The following is a 14,807-nucleotide window of genomic DNA, read 5'->3' on the forward strand; positions in this document are numbered from 1 at the left end:
GTGTCTCAAAGATTTGTTTCATCTCATCAAATTTATTGCTATGAAATAACTCATTATGGTCTAAAAAGACAGTACTGTGGGTAAGGCTCCTGTCATGTATGCAACAAATCCAGTTTGATACCTGATACCTGGTACCTCACATGGTCTCCCAAGCCTCACCAGGAGTGACCCCTGAGCACTACAGGGTATTGTCCAAAAGTCTAAATAATAACAATAATAATGATGATAATTCATGGCATTCTTTACTCTCCTTATATCTGTGGGATCTAATGATGTCCTATTTTATTCTTGGTACTAATAATTTGTATTTAGTACCTTTGTTCCCATTTGACTAGCTAAATTCTTATTCATTAAATAGGTTTCAAAGAACCAACTTCTGATTTTCCTTAAATTTCCTCTATTCTGAGTTCTATTATGATCTTAATTATTCCTCATTATGCTTTCTTTGGGCTTAAACGTTCTTTTCCTAGTTTTCTGAGGCAAGAGCTAAGATTACTGACTTAGAAACTTTAGATATAAGCAGTTGGTCAAATAAACTTCTTTATAATTACTGTTAATGGCACCCTTCATGTTTTGACATTCTCACAATCATTTAGTTCAAAACACTTTCTGATATCCCTTTCTACATCTTCTTTGAGCCATGACTAATGTAAAGGTATGCAAATATTAAAACATTTATTTATGTAGCTACTTGTTTCTAATACTCTTCATCATTTATATACCTCCAAATTTTCAAAGGACTTTACTTCCCTTTTGGCTAAGTTTTTCTTATTTACTGAAGCCAATACGTGCTGGTGGTTAATTCTTTTGATTCTCATATGTTCAGAAACAAAAATTGTTGGGTTTTTCCGATTTAATATTCACAAAAAATGGTACCCTTCACAAAAATGTCCCCAAAGACTATGTCTTACATACCATAAAATATTTTCAAAACCATAAACAGATGCTTTTACAGTTAAATGAAAAACACACCTTACTCAAATTTTACCAGACTTCACATGAAGTCATTTCACATAGTTTCTCCAAGAAGAGAATAAATTCTGTTTACATTTTTTTCTCTTGACATTTTAGAGTTCTTGATCCAGTCTTCTAGCTTATATAGTATTTTTTTTTTAATGCTGTTATCAAGGTAGCAACAAAGGACCAAAGACACAACAACAGGAGAACTGATCCACACAACTGAGTTTGTGTGGGGAGAGGAAGGGCAATTGGGGAAAGGGAGGTGGGTACACTGGTGATGTGTTTCAGGAATTATGTGTACAGAAAACCATCATAGATAGTTCTGCAGATCACAGAACCTCAATTTAAAAAGTGGGGTTTTTTGTGGTTGCTTTTTGTTTTTAAAGGAAGGAAGTATGCTGTTGTATCACTGCCCTTCAAAATGGATACCTCTTATTTGATGGGTCCTGTAGTAATTTTTATTGTGGTTCTGTTTTATCAAATTTCTCTTTTGCCTATGTTCATTGGTCTTTTTTTCTGTGTGCCCCTGCCCTACTCTGCATTAGAGACTAAATAAAAACGTGCTGGGTTGCTTCAAGTTATCCCAGAGCTCCAAGCTTCTCTCTAGCTGAGACGAATTAAAAGGTTTCATGCCAAGGTAGGGGAAAGGGTATGGGTTTTCATGTGTGAGGCATGGCTGCAGGTTTTTCTGCCAAGTCAAAGAGTACAGAATTATTTGAGGGATACTGATAATGAGGGTGCAAAGCAAAATACACAGTAATCTTGCACTGCTAAGACTCCAAAAATGCATTAAAAAGAAGAGACTCGTGAACAAAATGAGCAGAGCTATTTTTCTTTGCTTTTAGTATTCACAAATAATACAAAATAAAAATAGGATAAGACCAAAGTAGATGGCTAACAAGAAACTGAGAGTTTTCATTTATACAGTCTTGCATTTCTTGATATACATATATATACATAACAAATAAGGTTAAGTTTAAAATTCATTATCAAAATATGTTTAATTTCTGGGTTTAGAGAAGGTTATGTATTATAATACTAGTCAAGTTTCATCTTTATGAGTTAAAATGACATAAATACAGCTAAACAATACTATTGTTTAGATTAGTATTAAAGTTTACAATTTTTCTGAAACAAGCAAGGCTCTGATTTAAACACCACAAAGAGTATATATGATTTTCTAAATAAATCTAGTTGGTTATAACCATGGGACTAGTGCTCCCAAGATTTATATCAAGTTGTTTATAATTATCTTAAGAAAAAAGGCATATGTGTATGACAGAACTGTCAGATGAAAACAAACATTTTAAGTTACTATTGATCAAAAGATTTTTCATAAACTCATCCAATATATTTTAGTAGCTTTATAATCACATACATTTCCAAAGATACTCATTGGCTGTTCTAATAGAAAGTTAAAAATATTATTATAAACATCCCAAGTAATCCCTTAATATGTGTCAAATCGTGTCTTTTGACCCTGCACAAGTACATCTAGCATTTAAAGCAGCAAAGAAAGTCTCACAAGTAGGAAAGATTAAGTTGAACATATTAGTTTTTTATTTATGACTTTTGAGGGAAGGAAATAACCAAAATATCAATAGGTTTCAGAACATGTAGCAATTTGTTAAATGTAGCCAAATTAAAAAGCACGTGAATTGACAATTTTATTTACAGGGAAAGAGACTGACACCAAGATTAAAATAAAACTAAATTAAAATAAAAGTTAGCCTTTTTGGCTCAAGTGATAGAACAATGGGTTCACCTGCCTTGAAAGCAGCTGACGTAGGTTCAATTCCCAGAATCCCATATGGTCCCCGAAGCCCCGCCAGGAGTGATTCCTGAGGGCAAAACCAGGAGTAACTCCTGAGCACTGCTGAGGATGACCACAACCAAAACCAACAAAAAATTAGCCTTTTACAAAAATAGCAATTATTTGCTATTTCCAATAACAAACATGCTAATTCTGTAAAAGGTGTTATTTATGACTAAGAAAAAGGAATGTGTTTGTGCGTGCATGTCCATGTATGTGTGCATCCACATACATGTTAAAGGACTCTAAGAATGCTTAATAAAATGTTAATGTCATCTCCACATTTTACTACTGTTGCATTTGTATTTTAATGCTACATATATTTTTCAAACTTTAAAGGTTTACTAATATTTACAATAAAGCTTACTATCACCACATCTTTATTTGTATACAGACACAGTAGAGTGGTATCTATCAAAAGAATTCAAATTAAAAATGCAATCTTTAGGGGCCGAAGTGATGACCACAGTTGAGTAGGGCACTTGTCCTGCATGCAGCTGACCTGAGTTTGATCCCCAGTATCCCATATGGCCACCCCAGTTCACCAGGAATGCTCCCTAAGCACACAATCAGAAGTAAGCCCTGAGCAAAAGCCAACTGTGGCCCCAGAACCAAAAAAAAAACAATCTTTAAAATCAGGAAAACCAAGATTTTTTATAAAAAAAATAGAACACAAAGAAAAACAAACAGCTCCTCTGCACTTATTTACATGACCAAGTCCTCTCAAAATAATCACTAATGGTGGGGCCGGAGCGATAGCACAGCGGGTAGGGCGTTTGCCTTGCATGCGGCCGACCCGGGTTCGATCCCTGGCATCCCATATGGTCCCCCAAGCACCGCCAGGAGTAGTTCCTGAGTGCAAAGCCAGGAGTAACCCCTGAGCATTGCTGGGTGTGACCCAAAAAGCAAAAAAAAAAAAAAAAAAAAAAAAAAAATAATCACTAATGGTTATGGAGGTATAACACCAAATTCATCTGCAGTACCACTCTCCTCATGTATGTCAACTATTGCCATGAAACTGAAAAATATATACAAAATCCACCACAAAAAAGCAAAAACATTTATGTAAAGAAGTAGGTCAGGAAAGTGTGATTATCACAGTACTCCAGAGACAGGATTACTTTAAATAGCTATAACTGCTTTTTATATCTGTGCATACTTTCTAACAGCAATATAAAAGCAAAACCTATTTGTTGCCTGTTATGTGTTACTTAGAAGCAATCTCTCTAAGACCCTTCTATATCTAATTTAAAAACATCAACATTTTCAAATGTTTTCCATATGCTATTTTATCATGAAAGAACACCACAGAAAATTTTAAGAAAATGTACAATGCATTTCATTTCCAGATGTAAAATTAAGTTTAGTACTCATCTCAGAAGAAATTCACTAATTCAAGTTCATTCCTACAAGCAGATGAATGAGACACTGTGCGTGGCAAAATAAAGATAGAAAACATAATAAACACTATATTCTAGAATAGAGGCCTCCAAACTTACTAGGCTTACCTCTCCCATTTCAGAAATAAACTACTCTGAGCCCCCATGAAAATTTCTCTTCTTCAAGCAAACACAGAGAAAGCAACCAACAATTCTGTATCAAGGCCACCACCAATACCCTGATCATTACAGTATCCCCCTCCCCCAATGCAGAAAAAGGTGGTGCCACCCACTCTGGTAAACACTGGTCTAGCAGTCTATTGGCATTTTAGACATATGATGTACCCTAAACCCAATCCCATGCCCTAAGAATTCAAAATGAGTATCAACTATCAATAAAAGAAATCCATAGTATGTCACATACAATTAATCTATGTTATTAATTAGTTAGACCAATATAAATGTGAAGGGAAAGTAAGCAAATGACTAAAAAGACAGAGTTAGGCCCTAAGAGCATGTGCTTAAATTAACCCTAAAAGACATATTTCCTAACTCAAGAGAAAGAGAAAGGTACAGAGAGCAAAGCAAATATTCAGAGAGATTATTCAAAGACAGAAGTAGGTAGGGAACTTTCTTCAGAGCACTGTATGTGCAGCAGTAATTAGGAGCAAGATCAAGAGTTTCTCCAAAAACCTTTTTGATTTTTATTCTGATGAAAGATGATCTCACAATGAGCCAGATAGTGATTTGAAAAAAGACCAGGAACAGCAAACCAGTTCTGAGAGAAATTAACATGATTCAAAAGTACGACTGTATCAAGGGTGAATACAATTTCAAAATTGCCCAGTCAATAGGTCTTAGTGGCTGAAAGATATGGCAGGTAAGGAAAAGCCCACAAATCAGACAACTGCTAATACCAAATAAGATACAATCAGAAAGGTCAGGCTTGAAGGTAAGAGATCTGGTATCATTGCACTCCGACAGTCATAGGCTACAAAGATTAAGAAGCTAACACATAGTTTAAGTGCGCAGGACAGAAGAACTAAAATATACCTACACAGGAGTTAAGTATGTATAAGGAGTAGCTAAAGAAAAGAAAGTACTTGAGATGTCCAAAGGGCACTGTAAGGGTGAAAGAGAAGAGAATTAGGGCAGAACTTGGAGATTTTTCTGAGGGCAGAGTAAAGGACAAGAGAGTCTCAAGAGATTTTCAAAAAACAGACCTGACAGATAGTACAGTGGGGCTAAGAGGCTTGTCAGTTTGGGCTCCAGCACTGCATATGGTCCCCAAAGCACTACCAGGGTAAGTCCTGCACACTACTGGATGTACTGGATGTGGCCTGAAAACAGAGAGAAAAGAGACAGAGAGAGAGAGAGAGAGAGAGAGAGAGAGAGAGAGAGAGAGAGAGAGAGAGAGAGATTAGTATAGCCTAAGGGAACAAAAATTTCAGGTAAGAGAAATGGCTAACAATGTCAAAAACACTGAGAATTTTATTTTTTTTAAATTTTTGCTTTTTGGGTCACATCCGGCGATGCTGAGGGGTTACTCTTGGCTCTGCCCTCAGGAATTAATCCTGGGATTTGGAGGACAAATGGGAGTAAGGATAGAAGCCTCATGCTACCTGATTTCAATTTAATTTCAAACAAAATCAATCTAGAGAATTAAAGATCAACAAAATATTCATGACTCAGTTGTACCATCTAATACAAGCTCAAACTAACCAATATCATCAATTTTTAATTAACCAGGAATCACTAAGGATGATCTGTAGCTACATACGCATATTGTTGTATAAAAGAAGCCAGATGCATTGAACAGCAACAACAAAAAAGCATTAAGAGCCAATTATTTGAAATATTAAAGAAATTAGAGCGGGTGAGATAGTTCAAAGGGCTGAAGTGGACAGAGGAACTTGGCATGGAGGAAGCCCAGTTCAATCCACACTGTGAGGCCTCTCCAGGAGCCAACTCCAAGCAAACTGCAGGCATGGCCCGATAAATTAATTAATTATAACATCAAACATATAAGCCCCTGAAAAATACACAGTCACTGCTCAATTCTTTCTGCAAAATGGTGCCTCACACCTAAATATTAACTGATGTCACTCTGACAGAAATACAGAGAGCAAGTTTAGAAGTGATAAAACAAAATGAGAAGAATGAATATCTATTATCCATTACATGGAAATTTAAATTCTCATGACAATTCTGTAAGGCAGGTAATAAAATACTTAAAATCTAGACAGCATTCAAACGTCTGTGGCTATAGAACAAATGAAAAAAATTTGAATTCACATATACTTGAATTCACATATACTCATATCCTTAAAGGAAAAGAACTACTTGAACTCTCTGAAACATAATAGTAACTGGAACATTAGATGGCACAATTTCAATCTTTCACATGAATGAATGCCAACCTGCCTTTTATTAAAAATAAAACATATTATGGTGCATATTCTCATATAAACCAAGAATTTGCAGGAGTGGGTATCTGGGCCACACCTGGCAGTGCTCAGGGATCATTCCTGGCAGTGTTCGTGGGACCATATAGAGGGCAGGGGATCAAACCAGGGTTAGCAGCATGCAAGTAAGTGCCCTAACGCTCCATATTATCTCTGCGGCCTGTAACAGAATCATTTATAAGCTCTGCTGAGAAGACATAGCTCAAAGCTGCCACTGGAACAAGGGAAGCAATTTCAGGTCGGCCAAGTGCCTATGCCTCTGTGTATACTGTGTGACTCAGTATCATTTCACCAAAACCTATAAGTAGTTCCAACTCCACTTGTATCTGTGCTTTTATGTTTGGGGCAAAATTTGTTTGCAGACTTCCTTGAAAGCTGAAAATCATTTTAAAAATCCACAGAAAATCTCTCTCCTGATGACATAAAAAAAAAGTGAACTCTATTGCTATTTAGAACTGTCATATCCAAAACTTTCCAGTGAAATCTGAAACATGGTATAAATGTTCCAACCCCACCCCAAATCTCTATCTTTAGAAAACCATTATTTTGCCTCACCGTTTTCAGATGGGACAAAGAGCATGCTTCACAATATTTTTGGAATAATTTATTTATCCCTGTGCCCAAGGTAGCAGAGATACTGCTGTGGTATTAACTGAACAAATGAAAATACCGTAAAACTGCCACAATAATATAAGGCTTCAGACAGAAATAAAACCAAGTTGCCGTGTCTTTTCTGTTTGCAACATGTACACATGCTATTACAGACTCGAAGCTAAGCTATTAACTATGCCAACTTAGAAAACCTTAATATTTTACTCTCAGTTAAAATGGAATTTGGATGAATAATATTATATTAATCACTGATTTTAAATGAGAATCATAAGTCAAATAAAAATTGAATATAAATTATTTTGACCATACTTCATAATCTTATACAAACGCTGACCTTTGAGTTATAAAAATTTATTATTCAGCACTGACAAGGCAGTAAGAAACTGAAAAGTTATCATAACAACTCGGCAACAACAAGTTATTGAAGCTGATTTTGAACATGTACTTAACAAATGTTTTACGTACTATTTTTATTTTCTAGTAAAAATGTACGAAAAGGCAACATATGGATAGGGAACTTCTAGGTTTTTTTAAATTCCAAATGAGTTTTCCATAATAAGTGTTATAGTGACTTCTGAATATAGTACTCTGAGTAGTTTTGTGTATCAGATAAAAATAAGCTTAACATTAACAAAATCCAAAAAAGAAAAAAAGGCCAGGGAGATAAATAGGCTGAACACATGCTGTGCTACTGGGTCCATTACTGAATGGAGCAACCTGCAAACACCATGCAGTGAGCAGCCCCTTGGGCACCAATAGGTACAGCCTGAAAACAATAAAGGAAAAATTAATTTAATGAAAGACTAGGGAAACAGGCTACATGGAGAGAAAACTAAAAAAAAAAAACCCCAAATAATATCATTTGGTTGTTATATGGGCCACTAATCTTACTTTGATTAAAAAAAAAAAAGGCAAAAAAAACCTCTCACCCAATCTCATACCCACCACTCCACATAGACACAGAAATTAGCCAAGATATTCACTTTCAAAAAAGTCTAATAAAATTATTTTTACCTGTAAATTGTTTTCTGTGACTCTGTTCCAACAAACCATATTGATGGGTACTCCTGATTTACACCTGTCGGCAAGGCAGCCAATAGGGTTCTTTGTTTTTCGTGCCTTTGATCCCATCCAAACTAGCCTCTCCTCCAGGATCCCCAGGCGATACTTCCTTGGCTAGGAAAAAGAAGGAAAGAGACCGGCCACTCCTAACATCCCCCACACTGATCTAAACTAATACCACTAACATACAGAAGGTATCAGGAATGGTGGGGTAGAAACAAGTGAAATTTCTAAGATACACCCTCTAATGTCCCTATTACCACCCATCACTTCCCGCCCCCACCCCAAACACACGTCCACAATAACCCACAATTCTCACACTCAACATTATACAGTGCAACAGATGTTTTAGAGATACAGTGGATAATCTGAGTTTAGAAGACTTCAGTGCATAGAAATTAAGCTAGCAAAGAAAATGCTTTGCAAAATTTTTCCACTGGCACTTACCTATTCTCACTGCAATATGAAGAAATGGCTTTAAGGGCACAAAAATACAGGCAAAGAATGCTTCAAGCTGTATCTTTTTCTGCTACTCATCATGCTACCTCATATCTTATTGAGAACTATGCCATGTAAAAGAAGCTCATTCCTTAAGGTTTTTTTTTTTTTTTTAATTTCTAAAGTTCTACGAAGGTTAGGTGAGACACTGTAGTGGGCATTCACAGTAGGGGACTCAATGAAAAATATCAGACTTTTTAAAATACAGATTTCATTGACTATACATATCAGCAATTTGAACAGACAGGAATAAATTGTCCAATAAAATCATTGGCCAACATTATAATAAAGATGCAAACAACTGTGATATTAGTTGGGAGGGCTTTTATGTGTGAAAATTGACAGCTTACACCACACTATGTTCCCTAATGATAACAAATTTGCACTAAACTGCAACTTAAAGGGAATTTGTGTTAATGTATATGTGTGTATGAGTGTATGGCCTGCGTGTGCTCTGCCTTTAAGGAATACTACAAAGCTAACAGATTCTAGGAGAGATATTTAAAAGCTGAAATAAAATGTTTATCAATATTTCTGTAGTAAAATAGCAAAAGCAAATGGTTAAAATTAACTTTCTTCAAAAATGCTGTCAAAGCCAAATGTATAAAATCATGAAAAATAATTTTTCTAGGGGCAAAAGAGCTAGATAGTACAGGGATAGAAGTGCTTAGCTAGCATGAGGCCCAGATCAATCCCCTGCACCACATGTAGTCCTTTGAACACCGTCATGAGTGATTCCTGAGTAGAGCCCAGAGTAAGCCTGAGCACAGCCAGATACAGCCCAATTTCTCCTTGCACCCCATCTCAGTAATAATGTTTCTAGTACAAGGAAAAACAGTTGGAGAACAATACTTGATTTTTCAATTCCAAAATAACCTTGCAAAGAATGTCTATGGAAATTATTCCATGCAAGTTAGAGTTTCAATTCTATACAAAGGCCTCTGCTATGTTCTCGTTGATTTAGGAGAAAAAATAAATTCACATATCAAAGACAACTAGACTGCCAATTTACCCAATTAACTATAGCAGTGTAAAGTATCACGATAAAACATTTTTAACTCTAGCAGTCTGAGATCATTTCAGTACTCTCTCATGTCCACATCATAAAGCAACTTTTGTAGATGAGAATTAAAATGTACCCATTAGAGCCACATTATGAATGATAGGATCTTAAAGCAAGTTTCTAGAAATAACTCACAACTACAGACTTTGACAGCAAAATAACATACCCTTAAGTTAGCCTTCACTGATTTAAAATTTGTATAAAGAATTCACTAACTCAGAAAGTTCAGCACATCAAAAGAATATTTAAGGAGAATCACAACCTGGGCTGGGAGAATACAGGGGTTAAGGCTTATGTATTGCATGCAGCTGACTCTGATTTGATCTGCAGCACCACACAGGCTCTGCTCAATTCAAACCCTGGGGATACCCATTTGATGCTAGCAGTACCGCAGCCAGTTGTCCTAATCTCTACAAAATATCTTGACGTGCCTTAGTAGTAGAGAGAGAAAACTGCCCCCGATTGAGATCCAATGGTCTCAGTGAAGGATGAGAACTCAAAGAAATCATTAAGGAAAACAGACAGCAATGATCTGGTTAGGAAAAGATCAGCTAGGTTAATAAGCATCGTTGGTGATTAATTTAAGTGGGCAATGGAAGATGAGGCTAGACAAGGGAAGCAAACAAAATTTTAGGGGACATCTTTATTTATACCCTAAAGCTATTCCCCTAATGTTTTTCTAGTTCTCTAGGGCTCTTCACCAGAGCAAAAAAAGTCAACAATCCTTCTCCCCATTACTTTAACTACTTGCAGCAGTCCTTTCCTGGACCAATCTAACCAATACCATGATCAGAGCTGAGACACACTTTGCATGCAGGAGATGTAGGTTCCAATCCTAGCAAAACATGGCACCTCAAGACCACCGGAAGTAACCCCTGAGTATGGAATACCACTTGCAAAAACTAGTTAAAAGAATGTAATAATTAAAAAAGTTATCTGTTTAACTTTTTCCTTGCTGAAATTCCATTCTTATTAGCCTTGCCATTCCCATCCTGCTGGTTATTATGGAATAAAAGCATTTTTAAAGGTCCTATTCTACTATATAAGTAACTAACTTTTCTGTCCCACCTACTGGTAAATCAATATTGTGCACTCCAACTTTCATTTTAATCTGGTTTTGTTACTCTGGTAAATTATCCACAAGGGACTAAACTATTTTGTTTCTCTTTCTAATCTAGTATCACGATTCACTACAGAAGAAAATCATTTTTATCTTTCTTAACAAAACAGCACACAAAGACTGATTTAAAATAGCTTTAGCTTTACCACCACCCAAATATTTCAAGTATCTCGGGACTGTCTTAACAAAAGTGAAAGTTTAACACAAAGAAAACAGTTTAAAAAAATAAAAGACATAAGGAGGGGCTGAGCACAGTACAGCAGGTAAGGCACTTGCTTTGCACATGGCTAATCTGGAGTTAATTCCCAGTATCCCACACGGTTCCCCAAGTACCACCAAAAGTGATTCCTGAATGCAGAGACAGGAGTAAGCCGTGAACACCAAAGGTGTGGCTCAAAACCAAAAAGGCATAAAGAAACTGGAAGTACATCTATTCATGGACTAGAAGGGTTAATACTGTAAAAATAACATTCCTATCCAAAGCAATATATCGATTCAATACAGCTCCTACAAAAATATCCATGACATTTTTTAAAAGACATAAATCAAATGCTGCTGAAATTCATATGGAGTCCAGCATAGACAAAGTAATCTTAGGGAAAAAAAGAAGATGGGAGGCTTATTGTTTCCCAATTATACTATAAAACTATAGTGATCAAGACAGCGAGGTACTGGACTAAGGACACATCAACAGAACAGTATTACAGTATTACATTGAATTACAGAATTAGTTAAACACCGGAGGGGGAGAGGAGAGGGAGAAGGAGAGGGAGAAGGAGAAAGAGAGAGAGAGAGAGAGAGAGAGACTCTCAAATATAAGGTTGGCTAATCTTGGACAGGAGAGATAGGAGCAAGGAATGCTTCTTCAGCGAAAGGTGTCAGGGAAACAGGTCAGTCACTGTATCACTGTCATCAGCCTCTCCTTACTTGTCTATCCCAACGACTGGAAGCTCTTTCAGGGTCAGGGGAATGAGACCTATTGTTACTGTTTTTGGCATATTGAATACGTCACGGGTAGCTTGCCAGGCTCTGCCGTGTGGGCGGGATACTCTCGGTAGCTTGCAGGGTCTCTGAGAGATATGCGTACATCTTTTACTGTATTTGGGGATATGAATACACCGTGGAAGGTTTGCAAGGCTCTCTCATGAAGGCAATAAACTCTTGGTAGCTTGTCAGGTTCTCCAAGAGGGAGAACAAGGCTATTACATGTCAGAGCGGACGGGGATTAGACTGGGACTGGGCCTTCTCCAGCCAGACCCATTTTCCAGTAGCTTGGCAGCCACACCCACAAACTGCCCCCCCTCGTGCCATGTAATCCCACCAACAGCCAACAGCCAGAGACTATAAGACCAAGCTCCCAGAAGCTTGTATACTTGTAATGCATGAGAACTAAATATAAAACTGAATTTTTGGCTTCTCTTCGAGACTGTGTTCTCCCTTGAACATGTATCACACTTGCTCGTCTCTGCATTTCTTTGCCTGCCTACGTCCACTCTGGAGAAGTCTGTGTTCTCTTGGAAACATACTTCTCCCTCTTTCTTCACATCTTTCTAAATAAGCTTCAATCAAAGTTACCTTGCTTCAGATAATACTAAGTAAAATTCAGTTTTAGAAAAAACTGAATTTCCATAATTAGTGGCTTATTAAAACTTACTGAAGAGAAACAGATCAATATAAGAATGCTAGATGTTTTTATGTTCCTACATCCAGATAATTTAGAATCCAGACATACAACCCCACCTTAGCCTGGGGTTCAGTCATTCTTTGTCAATGGATCAGTCAGTGGTGTGGCTAATGTGGTGAGCAGAGACCCCATAAGCTTACTCGAGCCCCTGAGTTCCCACCACAAGTGCCCCCCGCCCCTTCAGTTCCGCCAATGTGTGGTCAAAGTAAAAACTTTTTAAAAAGCTAATCAGTCTTAAAGATTACATTGAATGTTGTATTTTTTCATCATCACTAGTTACAGGCTTTTTATGAAATATATTAGGTTCTTTATGTTTTCATAGCTTAAGGAAGACTAAAGTAGCATGAGATAAGTAGGTTTACAGAAAAATAACTGCAATTAAAAAACAGATAAATATCTATAAATACAAAAGAGACCCCAAACTTGGGGAATACATAGCTATAGACTGGATCAGAATAAAAACAGAATCATACTAAGTAAAACATATCCAAAAATTATATTATACATCTGTAGCACTGTAGCACTGTCGTCCCGTTGTTCATCGAATTGCTCGAGCGGACACTAGTAATGTCTCCATTGTGAGACTTGTTGTTACTGTTTTTGGCATATCAAATATGCAACGGATAGCTTGCCAAGCTCTGCCATGTGGGCCGGATACTCTTGGTAGCTTGCCGGGCTCTCCGAGAGGGATGAAGGAATCGAATCCGGGTCAGCCACATGCAAGGCAAACGCCCTACTGTCTGTGCTATTGCTTCAGTCCATATTAAACATCTAGGGAACATAATTTACTTACGTATATGAACAAATATTTAAATTGATGAATCTGAACCTGGTGGAGAAGTCCCAATTATTATGTACAAAAACTTAATAAAATGTACAAAACCATCATCATACCTGTTCTTAAAACTTCACTTTACAACAGAGTTTCATGTCACCATAAGCAAGATTTGTAAAATTACCCTCGCTAAACAAGGATATTTCTAAAGAATTGTAACAGCAAATAGTAACTTCTCATATTCTTTAGTTGTAGAATAAAATCACAATACAAAATGTGAAAAAATAAATCACAATACCATGTGAAAATAATTGTTGTTTATAAGTGAGGACTTTTTCACAACGAACTATCAACCGCAACCATACTTTTTTATATGACTTTTCAGTTTCAAAAAAAACAATTCAATTTTTTAAAATCCTATTAATAAAAGGTTCATTTCTGACTTAAACTGTCTTAAAGTGAAACAATTGTCTTCAGAAAAGCTCTGTTAAAAGGTAACAGGCTCAAAATGGAGTGACTTGTGCTAAATTTTGTATCACTAAACTGAGACTTAATATGCCTAACTTAATTACAGTTTCTACCAGTCACTGAAATGAAATCTTAACCAGTTAATCTGGAATTATCTGGTCCACAGAAGTGAAAATAACCTGAGAAAAACCCCAGCTATCCCTAAAAGAACATCAGCTTGCCACAACTTGCTCGTTTCGAGTAAACTTTCTGTTCCATTCTCCTGAGCTCCTCCTCCTCTGCTAGAGAGAATGCTGCTGCTGGTTTGTGGATCATTGAATGAAGCAAAAATGACCATTAAAATTCAGTTAAAATTTTAACGCTATAAATTAAACATTGACTGGTATGTTCATGAACAAAACCCATGTTTTTATATCACAAAATTGTAAGCAATGAAAGACTGCAACAACAATCACAATCTGATTAGTAAAAGGTACTATGCCCAGCGCTTAATACTCAGAATTCTCTAAGACATGTATAATTATAATACCAACTTTACAGATCAGGGTTTTTTGGTTTAGGATTTTTTGGGAGGGTGCAGGGGGGTTGTTGTTTCATTGTGTTTTCATTTGGTCTGGGACCCATAATCCTAGCACTGCATTCAGGGAGCAATCACTCCAAATACATGGGACACCAGGGATTGAACCAGGGTCAGCAGAATGCAAGGCAAGTGCTCTGCCCACTATACTATCTTTCAGGAGGGCCAGAGAAAAATGAGTCTTAGCTCACCAGGAATGATCCCTGAGCAGGGAGCTAGGACTAAGCCCTGAGCACTGCCAGGTATGGCCCCCAAACAGAAATAAATACAAATAAAAACTTGGCTTTATTAACTTGGTTAATTACAAACTTAACAAAATACCAGGCACCAG

General features: G+C 36.7%; 1 protein-coding gene across 6 annotated transcripts in view; it reads right to left on the minus strand.

Annotated features, from left to right (window-relative positions):
- Positions 1-14,807, minus strand: part of PAN3 (poly(A) specific ribonuclease subunit PAN3) — a 135,693-nt gene that overhangs the window by 85,608 nt on the left and 35,278 nt on the right. For 4 of the 6 annotated variants that reach the window (XR_008629289.1, XM_055132246.1, XM_055132241.1 and 1 more), the window contains exon 5: positions 8,244-8,405. The exons of the other annotated variants lie outside the window; for them this stretch is intronic. Coding sequence is in view for 3 of the 4 variants with exons in the window: in XM_055132246.1 (XP_054988221.1) it covers positions 8,244-8,405 (162 nt within the window). In the remaining variant the exon portion in view is untranslated. The remainder of the gene's footprint in view (positions 1-8,243; positions 8,406-14,807) is intronic. 6 annotated transcript variants of the gene reach the window in all.

This window comes from Sorex araneus, chromosome 1 (genome assembly GCF_027595985.1).
Source record: "Sorex araneus isolate mSorAra2 chromosome 1, mSorAra2.pri, whole genome shotgun sequence".
Lineage (NCBI taxonomy): Eukaryota > Metazoa > Chordata > Mammalia > Eulipotyphla > Soricidae > Sorex > Sorex araneus.